Genomic DNA, 15,536 nt, shown 5'->3' on the forward strand with positions numbered 1-15,536 from the left:
CCTCAATGACATCTGATGGCATCTCTGCCAGGGTATCCTTTCATTAGTCATCCAGTCTGTGTTCAAACATCTCTAACATGGAACTCATGCCTCCTGAGCACCTCTGCCTACTAGCCAGTTTTTTCTTGTAAAGCCACAGCTTTCCTCCAATTTTCATCCATTGCTCCTAATCTCTTCTTTTTGGAATAACATGAAACAAATTCAGTGACCCTTTCACATGACTTCCTGACAGCCTTTCAAATATTTAAAGGCAGCTTTAAATTCTTCCTTTTTGTAAGATAAAAATCTACACTTCTCACCTTGTCTATCCCAGTGCTTTCTTCTGAGACTGTCACTTTAAGAAGTTCCCAAAAGGTCTGTATACTCGTAACAAAAATTGGTAGATGGGCAATTCTGAGTCATTTCATTATAACAATCTCTTCATGGCATGGTAATGAAGAAGGCTGGCTTAGGAGAAGACCTGGACTATACCTTTCATATTACCTGTATGACCTTGTACAATTTCTTAATCTTTAAACTTCACTAATCTCATCTATAAAGCCAAAATTAAAATAGCACCCATTCTGCAGAGTTGTGAGAATTAAATTAGACAGTGCATGTAAAATGCCTGAATGCTGACTATGTGCCAGCTACTGTCTTAGGTCCTTACATGTGCTATCTCATTTAGTTATTTTGAGAACCTTATAAAATAGACTACTATTTTTATTCTAATTTTAGAGATTTGAAGACTGTGTTGGAGATCTTTTGTTTGCTCTTTTAGATTCACTTTTATTCCTTCACCACCCAACACTCTGCATCTGGAGAGAGACCTGTATGGACAACATCAAGGAGCTCCGTACCCTTTGAGTTCCTATTGGGTTGGACCACTGGAGAACAGTGGCAGGAGATCAGAAGAGTGAGGGTGGATATTTATTACCCTGCTCAGTTTCTCCCTCAATCAAAGATCATACTCTCCTCAAGGCAGTCATCTCCATACAATTCTCACTACTTTCCCACTCTTTGCTCTCAATCCTAGATGTGGTAATGGACACTGTTGCTAGCCTCAGGATTTTGTTGTACTATCTTTGTAATTTTCCTACACCCTGTTCACTGCTTTGCATATTTGTTAAAACTTTATTAAATTCTCTTCAAATTGCCCAATTTGAGATGTCTTCTGTTTCCTACCAGTTTCCTGTCTGATAACACTGAGACAGAGAGGTCGGTAACTGGCCCAAGATTCTGCAGTTAACAGTGGCAGGGCTAGGACAAACACCCAGGCAGGCTGTCGGAAGAGACCAGGCTCTCGATTACTAAGCTTTACTGCCTCTTGCCATGTAGTAAGTGAGCAACAATTGTTAGCTCTCTCACTTACTGTGCATTAGAAAAGGTTAGAATGAAAGCTTTTTTATATTTACTGACATCAGTGGGAAATTGGAATGCACAAAAGAGGAATTAATTTATAAAATGTATTATGGCATTTGAAAACATTCTACATTACACGGGTTATTTTTCGTCTCTTTCATTAGATGTTGGTTTCTAATAATGATGTTCTAAGAAGTGTGGGCTACTATATCCAGATCCAGAATGTTTATATTTAATCAAGTTATTGGCTCAGAAAATCTCTTATAAATATAGTGTTCCAAGGTAGGTAAGCATTTACCACTAAAATACTGTATCTTATTCCTGGAAGAACTGAAACATACAATCAGAATTTGAAATTAATATGAATAAATAAATCTCAGAATCCCTTTATTGTTATTCTCATGTTTAAGCCCTTAGAAGTCCTGCTTTGTGAAATATGTTTTTGTCTTTTCAGAAAACTTAAATAGTGGCTTTGCATGCTCTGGAGATCGTTTTCTTCCTTTCCAATTATAAATGCATGCTACAGCAAGATAAAAAATGGGAGAAATTGAAGCTGTCACTTGGTATTAAGCAATATATGTGCGGATGTCTTGTTAAAATTTTTCACTTTTTAACTAAGTTTAGTTATCAGAATCAGAAAGAAAAGAATGAAAAGTAAAAAACATGAGTCAATATCTTCTTCTGAATTCCCCAGGAAAATTTGCCATTGTTCCTGTCATCATTGATGGCCTTCACAGATTTAAACTTTCTTTTTTGAATTAATTTTACCAGACCATCTTTATTCTTGGATAACAGAAAATGCAAAATGAATAATATGCTATGTGACAAGGTTGTATTGGGAAACAATGGAATCAGCTGAACGTGTTTACTTACTATTGTACTCTTTTTGTCGGTATAAAAGAAAAGTGTAGTTCCTCTCAACTCTGTCCAGTAATGCTCATACTCCTGTGGGAAAGAAATCATAAGCCTTATTTCATTAGTGTATATTCAACTATTTTTCTAATAATATTACTCTTTGTAACTTTCTTAATTGCTTGTGTGATATAAGAATACTTCTTTATCCTGGATAATTCTAATTTTTATAGCTTAATTTTACATTTAATTATTTTCATTTTTTGAGATAGGTTCTGTGGTCTCAATATGTCACCCAGGCTGGACTGTCCAACTCCTGGGCTCAAGGAATTCTTCTGTCTCAGCTTCCCCTCCAAGTAGCTGGAACTACAGGCATATGCCACCATGCCTGGCTTAGGCTTAACATTTAATTTCCTTCCTTCCACCCTCCCTCTTTTCTTTTCTTTTCTTTTCTTTTCTTTTCTTTTCTTTCCTTTCCTTTTCTTTCTTTCTTTTTCTCTTTTTCCCCTTCCTTCCTTCCTCTTTCTCTTTCTTCCTTCCTTTCTTCCTTCCTTCCTTCCTTCCTTCCTTCCTTCCTTCCTTCCTTCCTTCCTTCCTTCTTTTCTTTCTTTCTTTTCTCTCTTTTTCTTTTCTTTTTTTCTTTTCTTTTATTTCTTTCTTCTGAGTCTGGCTCTGTCACCCAGGCTGGAGTATAGTGGTACAATCATGGCTCACTGCAGCCTTGAACTCCTGGGCTCAAGCAATCCTCCCACTACAGCCTCCAGAGTAGCTAGGACTACAGGCCCATGCCACCACTTGATTAAATCATTATCAAATTTATTTTAGTATAAAGTTTCAGATAAGGATATACAATCATGTGCCACAAAAAGATCTTTTGGTCAATGACAAATTGCCTATATGACAGTGGTCCCATAAGATACAACGGCACTGAAAAGTTCCTGTCAACTGTCATAATATTGTAGTGCAATGCATGACTCAGGTGTTTGTGGTGATGATGGCAAACAAACCTACTGCATTTCCAGTCAAACAAAAATATAGTACATATAATTGTGTACAGTAAATAATACTTGTTAATGATTAATAAATGACTATATTACCGGTTTAGGTACTTACTACACTATACTTTTGATCATTGTTTTAGAGTGTACTACTTCTACTTTGAAAAAACATAACTAACTGTGAAGCAGCCTCAAGCGCATTCTTCAGGAGGTATTCCTAAAGAGGACATTGCTGTTATAGAGATGACAGCTCCATGCATGTTATTACCCCAAAGGCCATGCACTGGGGCTGGGCATGGTGGCTCACGCCATAATCCCAACACTTTGGGAGGCTGAGGTGGGCGACTCCCTTGACGCCAGGAGTTCCAGACCAGCCTGAACAACATGGCAAAACCCCGTCTGTATCTAAAAATACAAAAATTAGCCAGGCATTGTGATGTGCACCTGTAATCCCAACTACTCAGGAGACTGAGGCAGGAGAATTTAGTGAATTAATACATGTAAAGCACTTAGCAGAGTACATGGCTCATAGTTGGTGCAGGGGCCACTGAAAATAATATGCTAAGAATAGATAAGGCTCAAGGACAGTATCTCTAGCTAGTTGCACTTTCAATGAACTCCAGTAGTCAAGGACAGTATCTCTAGTTGAACTTTTAATGAACTCTAGTAGGCGCCAAGAAGGCAGACAAATAAGAAAGAGCTTAGAGACAAGGAACTAAGTAGAAGGTTACATCTGGGTGCAGAAAGTTTGTTTTGCATTGTGTTATTTTTGCTGACGTGGGATTTATGGAGTATAAATAAAGTGAGGCGGAGGCTCTAGGCGCGGCCGCCATGTTCTCTGTTTGTCTTTGTCTCTTGTGTCTGTTCATTCTCCACCACCCCCGGCACGGTCCCCAATAGTTGGGGTTCAATAAATAGTACATATTATTGACAGATCAAGAAAATGTGAGAAATTGATAATTTAACACCATCACACCATCAAAGCTGAATTTTAAAATCCAAATCTTATTCATATGGTGAATGAATTTAGTGAATTAATACATGTAAAGCACTTAGCAGAATACATGGCTCATAGTTGGGGTTCAATAAATAGTACATATTATTGACAGATCAAGAAAATGTGAGAAATTGATAATTTAACACCATCAAAGCTGAATTTTAAAATCCAAATCTTATTCATATGGTGAATATTTAATTATTAATACATTCATATTACTCTGGATTCTACAGAAATATGACTTTTGAAGTTTAAAGTACATAAATAACCTAGTCAAACTCCCATTTCATTCAAGTGAGTCTATTTAAATAAATACGAAGAGTGACTATATTACAAAAGAATGGCAAGTAAGTTTTAAAAATAAAATCCTTTCACATCTAAAGATTTACCTTCATATGCGGCTTTTTCCAAAAGTGTGTTTTTAAAAATTCCAGTTATTTTAATAAACATGTTAATCATTCCTTCCTTTATAGTTTGATAAGCTGATGTTTTACAACTTATTGAACCATCATGACATATATTGGTGATTAATATAAGAAAGTTATATAATGGGTTCTCTTTTATTGTGCATGTGAAGATACTTTGTTTTATGGTATTTTGTGTCTCTTCAATATTGACATATCCTTTATGTTTTTTAGCCAGTAAAATGTTTGTCAGCTCTTCAGAATTTATATGCTTATTTTCTCAAATAGTGACAACTCTGTAACTCAATCTTGCTTTTAATTCCCTGGCTACCAGGAAGCTCAAGATTAAATTCATTTTTTTTTTTTTTTTTTTTTTTGAGACGGAGTCTCACTCTGTCGCCAGGGCTGGAGGGCAGTGGCCGGATCTCAGCTCACTGCAAGCTCCGCCTCCCGGGTTCACGCCATTCTCCTGCCTCAGCCTCCCGAGTACCTGGGACTACAGGTGCCCGTCCACCTCGCCCAGCTAGTTTTTTTGTATTTTTTAGTAGAGACGGGGTTTCACAGTGTTAGCCAGGATGGTCTCGATCTCCTGACCTCGTGATCCGCCTGTCTCGGCCTCCCAAAGTGCTGGGATTACAGGCTTGAGCCACCGCGCCCGGCCAATTAAATTCATTTTGAACTACAATCACCTTTTTTTTCTTATGTTTTTGGTAGAACTCTTTTCTTTCTTTGTCTTCATGGCTAATGAGATAGTATATCAGTTAGCTTCTCCCATGTAACAAGTCACCCTGTAACTTAGTGGACTAAAATAAGCAAATGATTTCTCTTTCTCACTATTCTATGGTTGGCTGATGACCTTTCTGATCTGGGCTTACTTGGCTATGGCTGAATGGTCTAAGGTGGCCTCACTTACTTGTCTAGGGTCTTAGCTGGGAAGGCAGGAATGACGGGGAAGAGACGGACAACTGGAGTCTCACTCTATCTGCTCTCTTATCCAGTCAGCTAGCCTAGACTTGACACAGGCTGGCAAAAGGATTCCCAGGGAAAAGAGAGCAAACCCAATGGGCAAGCTAATTCTAAGCCTCTGCTTGTGTCACATTTACCAACACATGTCACATAACCCAATCCAGATTCAAAGGTAGAAATTTATTGTTTGCTGTAAGTTCAATTTTAAAAAATAAAATAAAGATTAGAGAAATAGATTCAGCCTCTTTGTAGGATGAGCAGAAAAGTCATATTTCAAAGAGAAGTACATATGGTAAGACTTGAACAAATTGGTAGTGTGACTGCAGCAATAAACCTCAGGGGCACATTGGAATTTGGGACAATGTATCTTTGTTCAAGCCCTGCTGTGTTTTCACTCTGTCCTTCCCCAGGTTGAGAACTGGTTATAACATGTAATGAACCTTCTGATGCCTCTTGAACCAAGAACAAATTGCCATAGAAAAGAACAATTCAAAAGGGCACATGATTGGAGGATCAGCCAATAAATGGTCCTCAAAGAAGCAGTTATAAAACTAGGCAAAGGGATTCTCTCTCTTGTCTGAAATTGAGATGCCCAATATATACCTGACACATCTCCGAGTCAAGAAGTTGAATAGGACAAGAAAACACATCTTAATTTCAACCCCATCCAAAGTCTTTTCTTTCCTTCTTTTTATATAGGATGTAAAGTGTTATTGCTATAACAGTATCCCTTTACCTGTCTTTCTACCACCTTCTTATACTTTCTAATCTATTAATCTACTCTATTTTTATTTCATTTTATTTTTTGATGGAAGTCTCACTTACTCTGTTGCCCAGGCTAGAGTGCAGTGACATGATCTTGGCTCACTGCAGCCTGGTCCCCTCTGGGTTCAAGCGATTCTCCTACCTCAGCCTCCCCAGTAGCTAGGACTATAGGCATGTGCCATCATGCCCGGCTAATTTTTATATTTTTAGTAGAGATGGAGTTTCACCATGTTGGGCAGGCTGGTCTCTAACGCCTGACCTCAAGTGATCTGCCCACTTCAAACTCCCAAAGTGCTGGGATTACAGGCATGAGCCACCATGTCCAGCCTACTTTCTAATCTATTCTGCTCAGTGCGGCCAGGGTGAATTATCTCCTTTGCAGAGAGTAGGACTGAATATGTAATAGGTATGTTTGGGAAGCAGCAAGCTCAATCCAGCCCCTTCCTGTTCTCTCTCAGCTCAGTCTACCAGGAGAGAGGGAGTATACTGCTGTGTTCCCTGCCATGTGGTAAAGGGCCTCCAAGAGGTTCAGGCTTGTGGTTCTTAATCTGAGTCAGTGACTTGATGTAGCTCAAGGATACCCAAATCTGGAGTAACATATTAGCATAGCTTTGGCCTTAAATCTAAACTACACATTGATAATTTGTCAATAATAAAAGTAACTAACTGATCTTCATTTGTGTGATTTCTGTGTCTGGCTGGCTTCAAACTTGGGAGAAGAAAAATTCTAATAAAAGAGTATATAAAAATGGAAAGAGAGGGAAGAGAGCCAGGCGCGGTGGCTCATGCCTGTCATCCCAGCACCTTGGGAGGTTGAGGCGGGCAGATCACCTGAGGTCAGGAGTTCGAGGCCAGCCTTGCCAATGTGGTGAAACCCTGTATCTATAAAAAGTATGAAAATTAGCCGGAGTAGTGGTAGACACCTGTAATCCTAGCTACTCGGGAGGCTGAGACAGGAGGCTCTCTTGAACCCAGGAGGTGGAGGTTGCAGTGAGCAGAGATCGCACCACTGCACTCTAGCCTGGGCGACAGAGCAAGACTCTGTCTCAAAGAAAAAAAAAAAAAAAAAAAAAAGAATAAAAAAGCAGTTGGGTTTGGAGGAAGAGAAGTGGGTGTGACTGCCTATGTAGCTGCTTTTTGAAATTATGAAAATGTTGCAAAATTAGATACTGGTGATGGTTGTATAAGTTTGTAAATATATCAAAAGACACTGAATAATAATAATAATTATTGTGTCTCCTATATGAGAGTTCACTTTAAGGGACCAAAAATAGGAGTACCCCATAAACACAACCCCACCTCCTGCTATTGCTCCATAGGGTTGTTAAATAATTGAATGGACTAATAATGTATGTATGTAAAGCACCGAAGACCTGGGACATAGCAAGTGTTTAATAAATGTTAGGCACTTTAAAAAAAGAGAAGAAAAGAAAAAGAAGAGCATTGCCTCAACACTCACATTATTGGCAAGAATTTTGCATTCTTTATTGGTCACATAATACTTCTTCCATGTGGTGCTTTGTATGTGTGGGTGTGATAGCAGTATCTAAAAATTTCTAACATAGGTCTCTTTCAATGACAATATGTATGAGAAGGAGGAAATATTTTGTAAACCAGAATAATGAAACCTGTTGTCATTCCTATGTAAAATCACCCTTTCGTGTTTTGTCAAATAAAGAGATTTAAAAATCCATTGAGAAATCTGGCTTGAGAAGTTGCTAATATATACTGGCACTATGATCAGACAGGTGTTCTGTAAAAACCATATGGGAGTGACTAGTTTGTTTCACTCTATTAGAAAATAGTTGAACTTTCTCAGATCTGACTTATAATTACATAACAAAACAATTAAAATTTGTCTTGCAAGTTGATTTGTTTCTTTGCTTATCAGACCAACTCTTTTTAAGGCTTCCCCACCCTGCGTTAATGGTAAACCTCTGCAATGAAAGGAGTAAATCAAGGCTATCCTGTTTTTTGGAGCTAGGAAGCAGGTGAGGAAGAGTGCAGGAGGAGATGGGAATGTAGAGAATGCATATTGTTCCAAGAACTTTATCATCTGTGTAGTTTGTTTGTTTTGAGATAGAGTCTCCTTCTGTCTTCTGTCGCCCAGGGTGGAATGCAGTGGTGTGATTTCGATCTCTGCTCACTGAAACCTCTGCCTCCCAGGTTGAAGCCATTCTCCCACCTCAGCCTCCCAAGTAGCTGGGATTACAGGCACATACCACCATGCCTGGCTAATTTTTGTGTTTTTAATAGAGACAATTTCACCATGTTGGCCAGGCTGGTCTCGAACTCCTGACCTCACATGATCTGCCCGCCTCAGCCTCCCAAAGTGTCATTTGTGTAATTTTACTAAAGTATGGCTTCTAAGAGTCCACCTCCAGGACTGTATGATTCCTGGAGGAAAAAAATATAAGAGAAAACCCTGAAGTCAAAGCGTACCACTCTGTTCATCTTCCTAATCAGCCTCATAAGTACAGTATTACCCTGCCATAAGGTATAAAAACTAGCATTACTGATAACCAGTAAAGGTTTATTGAATTCCCTCTGTATGTACATGCAGACCTCTATTGTACTACTGAAAAACATTATAGAAGTGTTCAATCTCAAAAGAACGATATGATTTGGGTAGAGTTAAATAGGGAAAAATGGGAGTTTTATGGGTAAGCAAACATACATAGTTGTGGAAAGGATTAAGGATTTATTAAATGGGGGGAAAACAAGTATAAAGGCACTGAGTTGAAAGCAAAGACAGCCCTTTAGGAAAAGTAAGGTTACAAATAGCATTAGACTCTGTGAGCTGCAAATACAGCTGCAAACCTAAGGACAGACCAAACTGGTATTCAGTATGCAGAGACTTACAGGTCACAGTCTTGATTTCATTTCTGATAAGATGTAATAAATACACGTATAAGCTGAGTCATTTACAAATATCAGTCTCAATAAAAAACATCTAGGTACCTATTCATATCTAGAGGAATACTTAAAAATTAAAAAAAATTAATTTGGAATGACATATCTTTGGAACGAAGCACAAACTTCTTTTTTAACAATCGTTTTGTGTTAAATTACTGACATAAGAAAAGAGACTAAAATAAGACTTCTGAATTTATCACTAGCTTAACTAGGAAACCTACAATCAAATGGAATTAGAACTTGAGTTTCAGAAGCAGCATAGTCAAGTGCATCACAATAAAATCCAAGCTAGCCTCCTTAATGGAACAGGAACCTTGAATAAACTCTGTGGCCAGAGCTCACTCATTTGTTTATTTGGGGTTGATTTAGAGATACAGGGTCTCGCTCTTGCTCAGGCTGGGGTGCAGTGGTGCAATCATAGCTCACTGCAGCCTCGAACTCCAGGGCTCAAGTGATCCTACCACTTCAGCCTCCCGAGTAGTTGAGAATACAGGGTGTGCCACCACGCCCAGCTAATTTTTTGATTTTGTAGAAATGGGGTTTCGCTATGTTGCCTAGACTGATCTCCAGCTCCTGGCCTCAAGCAATCCTCCTGCCTTGGCCTCCATAAGTGCTGGGATTACAGGCATGAGCCAGCATGCCCCACCTACTCACTCATTTGTGAAATGAATAAAATAATTTCTACCCAGAAGAGTTACTGTAAGGATCAGAGAGACAGAACACTAAGAGCCTAGAATAGTATCCATTGTATGTTATACCTCAAAAGGTTGTACTCATTATTATAGTCCACTTAGTCATTGGAGCAACCTATTCAGCTATGCAAGAGAGTAATTATTCTTTTCAGAAAGGAGGGAACAGATTTAAAAATGTGAAGGAATAGCCCAAATTCTAGAATTGGACTGATACTTTTATCTCTTGACTCCCCAGTGCTCTTCTCTTATTAATATAACTAGCAAAAATGAATTAACTATCAAAAATGAATTACAATGCAAGCTCCGGTTAAGTTTCTCTTCCCCTCTCCCCAATAAAAAGCTCTCATTGTTTCTTTTTTTGTGAGCAAATAAAGTACATTTCCCTAAGGAAGAACGTTGTATAGTGGTCTCCAAAATGGGATGCATAAATTCCAAAGGTGTGCAAGATGATCCATTGGGAGAGAAAATTTTAGAATATTTAATTATATTTTATGTTTCTTAATTCATTTTTTATATATCTTAATTTACATGGAGTAATAGTATGGGACTATATATGTTTATAATTTCTAAATGAATCAATATTCTTATATTAAGGATCTGTGCTCAAAATGTTTCCCTGAAAGGAGTGTGTTATTTTAAAATTAGGAGATTACTGCCATAGAGAACTGTGTGTGAGTACAACTTAGCCCTAAAAAATTTCCTTTTTTTTTTTCGAGACGGAGTTTCGCTCTGTCACCCAGGCTGGAGTGCGGTGGCACGATCTTGGCTCACTGCAACCTCTGCCTCCCGGGTTCAAGCGATTCTCCTGCCTCAGCCTTCCCAATAGCTGGGATACAGGCGTGTGCCACCACACCCAGTTAATTTTTGTGTTTTTAGTAGAGATGGAGTTTCACTAAATGAATTAGAGGTGAGTAGAATATTAGTCAGAGGAATACGATTTTGATATAGTTATGATGATCCCATGCTTATGTTCAGGTTAATAAGACATATTACACACACTGTTTTTGTTGTTGTTTTGAGACGAAGTCTCGCTCTGTAGTCCAGGCTGGAGTGCAGTGGCGCGATCTTGGCTCACTGCAAGCTCCGACTTCCAAGTTCACGCCATTCTCCTGCCTCAGCCGCCCCAGCAGCTGGGACTACAGGCTCCCGCCACCACGCCCAGCTAATTTTTTTGTATGTTTAGTAGAGATGGGGTTTCACCGTGTTAGCCAGGATGGTCTCCGTCTCCTGACCTCGTGATCCGCCCACCTCAGCTTCCTAAAGTGCTGGGATTACAGGTGTGAGCCACCGCGCCGGGTCAACACACACAGTTTTGTTTTGTTTTTTGTTTTTGTTTTTGTTTTTTTTTTTAACTTTAGCACATCACAGATTGAAGGAATTACGAGACATTGCCCAAACTCTCTCTTATTTTCTTTTTCTTTTTTCTTTCTTTCTTTTTTTTTTTTTTTTAAGACAGAGTCTCTCTCTGTTGCCAGACTAGAGTGCAGTGGTGTGATCTCCGCTCACTGCAACCTCTGCCTCCCGGGTTCTAGTGATTCTCCTGCCTCAGCCTCCCTTGTAGCTGGAACCGCAGGCATGTGCCACCACACCCAGCTAATTTTTGTATTTTTAGTAGAGACAGGGTTTCACCATGTTGACCAGGTTGGTCTCGATCTCCTGACCTCGTGATCTGCCCACCTGGGCCTCCCAGAGTGCTGGGATTACAGGCATGAGCCATGGCGCCTGGCCCACCCAAACTCTCTCTTATTTTCAAAGGTCCCAGAAAAAATGAGCAATTTTCCCATTTGTAAGAACTGCGAGGCCATTGGTATTCCACTGTGGCATTTAATAGTTTTTGTTATCAAATACATCTTCCTGGTTAATCCAGAATCATAGTGATGTGGTTTAAATAAATCTTCCCACATTATCTTTTCCGTAAAGATTATGTGTTTTTCATGGGTTCTTGACCTCAGATTTAGAAACCTTCTAGAATTGCATGCAAAATGGTATACGTTGGTACATTTTCCTGGGGAAAAGCTCTTTAATACTTAAAAGTGCCCCACAAAAAAATGACTAAGAAACACCTCTCAACATTTAATGCCTTTATAGACCAGGTTACTCTTCAATTATATTTTTTCTAGTTTAAATGTTCTGAATGACTTTGGCAGAGACCCAACTTTACATTTTGCAGAGCCTCTCAACTTCCTCCAGCCAATCAGCTCCGAAGATTACTTGGCTATATACCTTTGGCTCACCTTCTGTTCAAAGATTCCCTGGCACTTTGCTGCTGATTGCTTGGAATTTCCACTTATTTTCCTTAGATTTTTCTCATAGCTACTATTTTCAAGAGCTCTAGTTATCAACATGCTCACTCTCCTTTGAGCCATATTACTTGTAGACCTCAAACTAATTTTAGCACATGAATAAGAATATGGTAAGTGATGAAAAGGTAAGAGAATGAATCTAACCTTTAGTGTGAGCCAGGTGTTTTACATATGCTATCCCTGAAACCACAACATAAGTAGGCATTATTGTCATCCTCTTGCTCTCTTCTCCCTGACATACAAGTAAAAGGTACTTTGTAGCCTAACTCAGTGGCCCACACCTGTAATTCTAGCACTTTGGGAGGCCAAAGTGGGCAGGTTGCTTGAGCCCAGGAGTTTGAGACCAACCTGAACAACGTGATGAAACCCTGTCTCTATAAACAATACCAACATTAGCTGAGTGTGGTACGCACTTGTAGTCCCAGCTACTCAGGAGGCTGAGGCAGGAGAATCACCAGAGCCGGGGATTTTGAGGCTACATGACTAGTGATTGCACCACAGTACTCCAGCTTGGGCAACAGAGAAGACACTGCCACCCACATACACACACACACACACACACACACACACACACACACAAAGGTACTTTATTATAAATTCAAATAGAAACACAAGTTAATTTCATTGGAAATATTTATGCCTATGGTTATTCATTCTGCTTCAAATAATGCTTTCTAAGAGAAGGTAAAGAGTAGAAATTCAGTAAGGAAGACATCATTCCTACTATATTAAACCTCTTGAAAATAAAATCTTTGTGTTTTTTTCATATTCTCCAGAAATAAAAGTGATGCTTGGTGCATAGAAGGCACACAATAAATGCTGAGTGAATAAATTGCTTGAATTTGTCCCTACTGTGTCCCAGAATGTGCCTTAGGAGGCAAGTAGCAAGTAGTGTACTCTCTATCTTATAGTTGAAGAAACAGTCTCAAGGAGATTAAGTAACTTGCACAAGATAACGAGCAGTAAGTGGCAAAACCATCAGATAAAGACACTCTAAAATTCTTATTCTTTCTGCTAACCATACCAATGACATGCCTTCTTTAAGCATTTTTAAAAAAACTGCTATCATAAACAGTTATTACAAACACCTTGGAAAACATTCAATGAACAACCAAATTTAAATTACAAATTAGAATTTTTTTTTTTCTCAACTTCCCTTTCCTGGCAAAGTGTGACTATGTGGCTTACCTGTGGTGACAAGACAAGATTGAATTTACATTAAAAGCATGTAGGAACAACCTGAAAATATTCTAATATAACTGAAAGATAATTATTTATGCATGTTTAACATCCATAACAGAATACAAATTACCATATCTTTATTCTCAAATAGTAAATGATCTGATCATATATGTAAGAAATATGAATATGCTATTACAGATTTTTCATATGTATAATTTTTCCATAAGTATTCATAAATCCTCAGAAAATATATTTTATCATCATTAAACATTTCTGATGGAATTTCTGAAAACCTTAAAATTTTTCTAGTTTTAGTCAATATACAATTTCATAAAATTTGACCTAAGTTAATGATTTTTTCTTTAATAACAGGCAATTTTAGGCTCATTTCTCTAATTAATTTCAAGTCATCCATAATTACTATTTTAAAAGTAGTGATTTTAACTAACTATAAGTTTTAATTATTACATTTAAAAATACAGAATGCTTCATGGATTTTCTTAGAGCAAAGGTATTTGTGTAGCTTAGTGTACTTAATATCCACAGTAGTACCCCAAAAATTAAAAGCCACTATCTTGAATAGTATTATAGAACACATAACACTATATAATGTTAAACAGTACGAACTTTGTCATTTTAACAATTTTTACAAAAGCCATTTTTAATAATTTGATCATTATAAACTTCAAATGACTGAGAACAGGAGCAGGTTTAATTTCAATAACGATATCATTTTATCTTAATGGTACATCTCATCATTGAAGCATAGCAATAAATTGTGGAGAAAATACAGGAAACATTTTATCTCCCAAGCCAAAATCTTCTGTGATATTTAAATGAATTCTTTGGAAATTTAGCTTATTGAATTTTCTATATTAGTGCCTTAATATTACAACCTGTGTTATTATACATATTATATATTCATAGACATACAGGTTTAAGCCAGACATTGTATTTAAATTATGAAAAATTGGAATCATTTCTGAGCTCAAAGAAGAGAAGATGATTTAATTTCAACAGAAACAAGGGGGTCTCAACACATCACATCACCATGAAATAAGTATTAAATTAAAACAGAAGTCTTAGGTTTAACATTATCATGTATAGACTCACCCGGTATCCTGACCGCTTGACTAACAAAAAACCTTCGAAGTACAAAGGTAGAGCAGTGATCTTTAACCTTTCCTGGAAGATCCTGCGAGGGGCTGGTTTTGGGGGCTTCGTAGCCATCATACCCCTCTCTTTGGTGTGTGGTTTGGTTTCTTGTCTCAAACAAAATGAAATCCTCCTTGTGTGAGAGGAAAAGGCAACTGTTCAAAGAGGAAGTCCCAAATTGCTTTTTAACCACCAACAGGACACACACACACACACACACACACACACACACTTTTTTTTCCATTACTTTTTGTGAGGTAAGAAAGAACAGGTGTAATCTGACTTTTAGAGAGCAATCTCTGAGTAATCTACATGTGCTTAGATTTAAAGCAGCAAAATAAACAGAAGATTAACATCACCAAAGATGAAAGAAACAGGTGTAGAGATTGTGAACTTTAGGGGAGACATCAAGAACATAGTTATTCTTTCTACCTTTGTTTTTGTTTACTGCTGTCCATTTTTATTTGCAGAAGACATGACTTGAATAAACTCTGCTTCATTAAAAATTGCTTCATATAATAATTTTATTAGTACTATTTCTGTTGGTTAAATATTTCAGGGCCAAATTTTGTGTAAATAAAAAAAATAGTTCTATCTCATGCCCATTTGATGCTTCACTAAATATAAACCACAGTTATGGGAACATGGAATATGGAATTTTTTTCTTTTTTCTTTTTTTATTTTTGCCAGTAGGTATTCCAAGTACATGAGTTCACAATGAATATTTAGTGCTATGTTTTGAATGTGTCCTCCAAAGTTTGTGTATTAGAAACTTAATCCCCAATGCAACAGTGTTTAGAAATAGGACCTTTAGAAGGGGATTAAGTCATGAGGCATCTGCCCTCATGAATGAATTAATGAATTAATACTGTGGGAGTGGGTTTCTTTCTCTTTTTTCAGAGGCAGGGTCTTGCTCTGTTGCCCAGGCTGGAATACACTGATGCAATCACAGCTCACTGCAACCT

At 37.9% G+C, this 15,536-nt stretch overlaps 1 protein-coding gene across 2 annotated transcripts in view; it reads right to left on the bottom strand.

The window, feature by feature from the left end:
• The window catches only part of STAP1 (signal transducing adaptor family member 1), a 49,536-nt gene extending 34,774 nt beyond the window's left edge, over positions 1-14,762 (bottom strand). The window contains exons 1-2 of one of the 2 annotated variants that reach the window (XM_010365542.2): positions 14,530-14,762; positions 2,215-2,286 (exon numbers count right to left, since the gene is read on the bottom strand). In XM_010365542.2, the coding sequence (XP_010363844.1) occupies positions 2,215-2,286; positions 14,530-14,649 (192 nt within the window). In that variant the 5' untranslated portion in view covers positions 14,650-14,762. The remainder of the gene's footprint in view (positions 1-2,214; positions 2,287-14,529) is intronic. The other variant, XM_010365543.2, reaches the window with a different exon arrangement.
• Between the last annotated feature and the right edge of the window lie 774 nt (positions 14,763-15,536).

Source organism: Rhinopithecus roxellana, chromosome 2 (genome assembly GCF_007565055.1).
Source record: "Rhinopithecus roxellana isolate Shanxi Qingling chromosome 2, ASM756505v1, whole genome shotgun sequence".
Classification (NCBI taxonomy): domain Eukaryota; kingdom Metazoa; phylum Chordata; class Mammalia; order Primates; family Cercopithecidae; genus Rhinopithecus; species Rhinopithecus roxellana.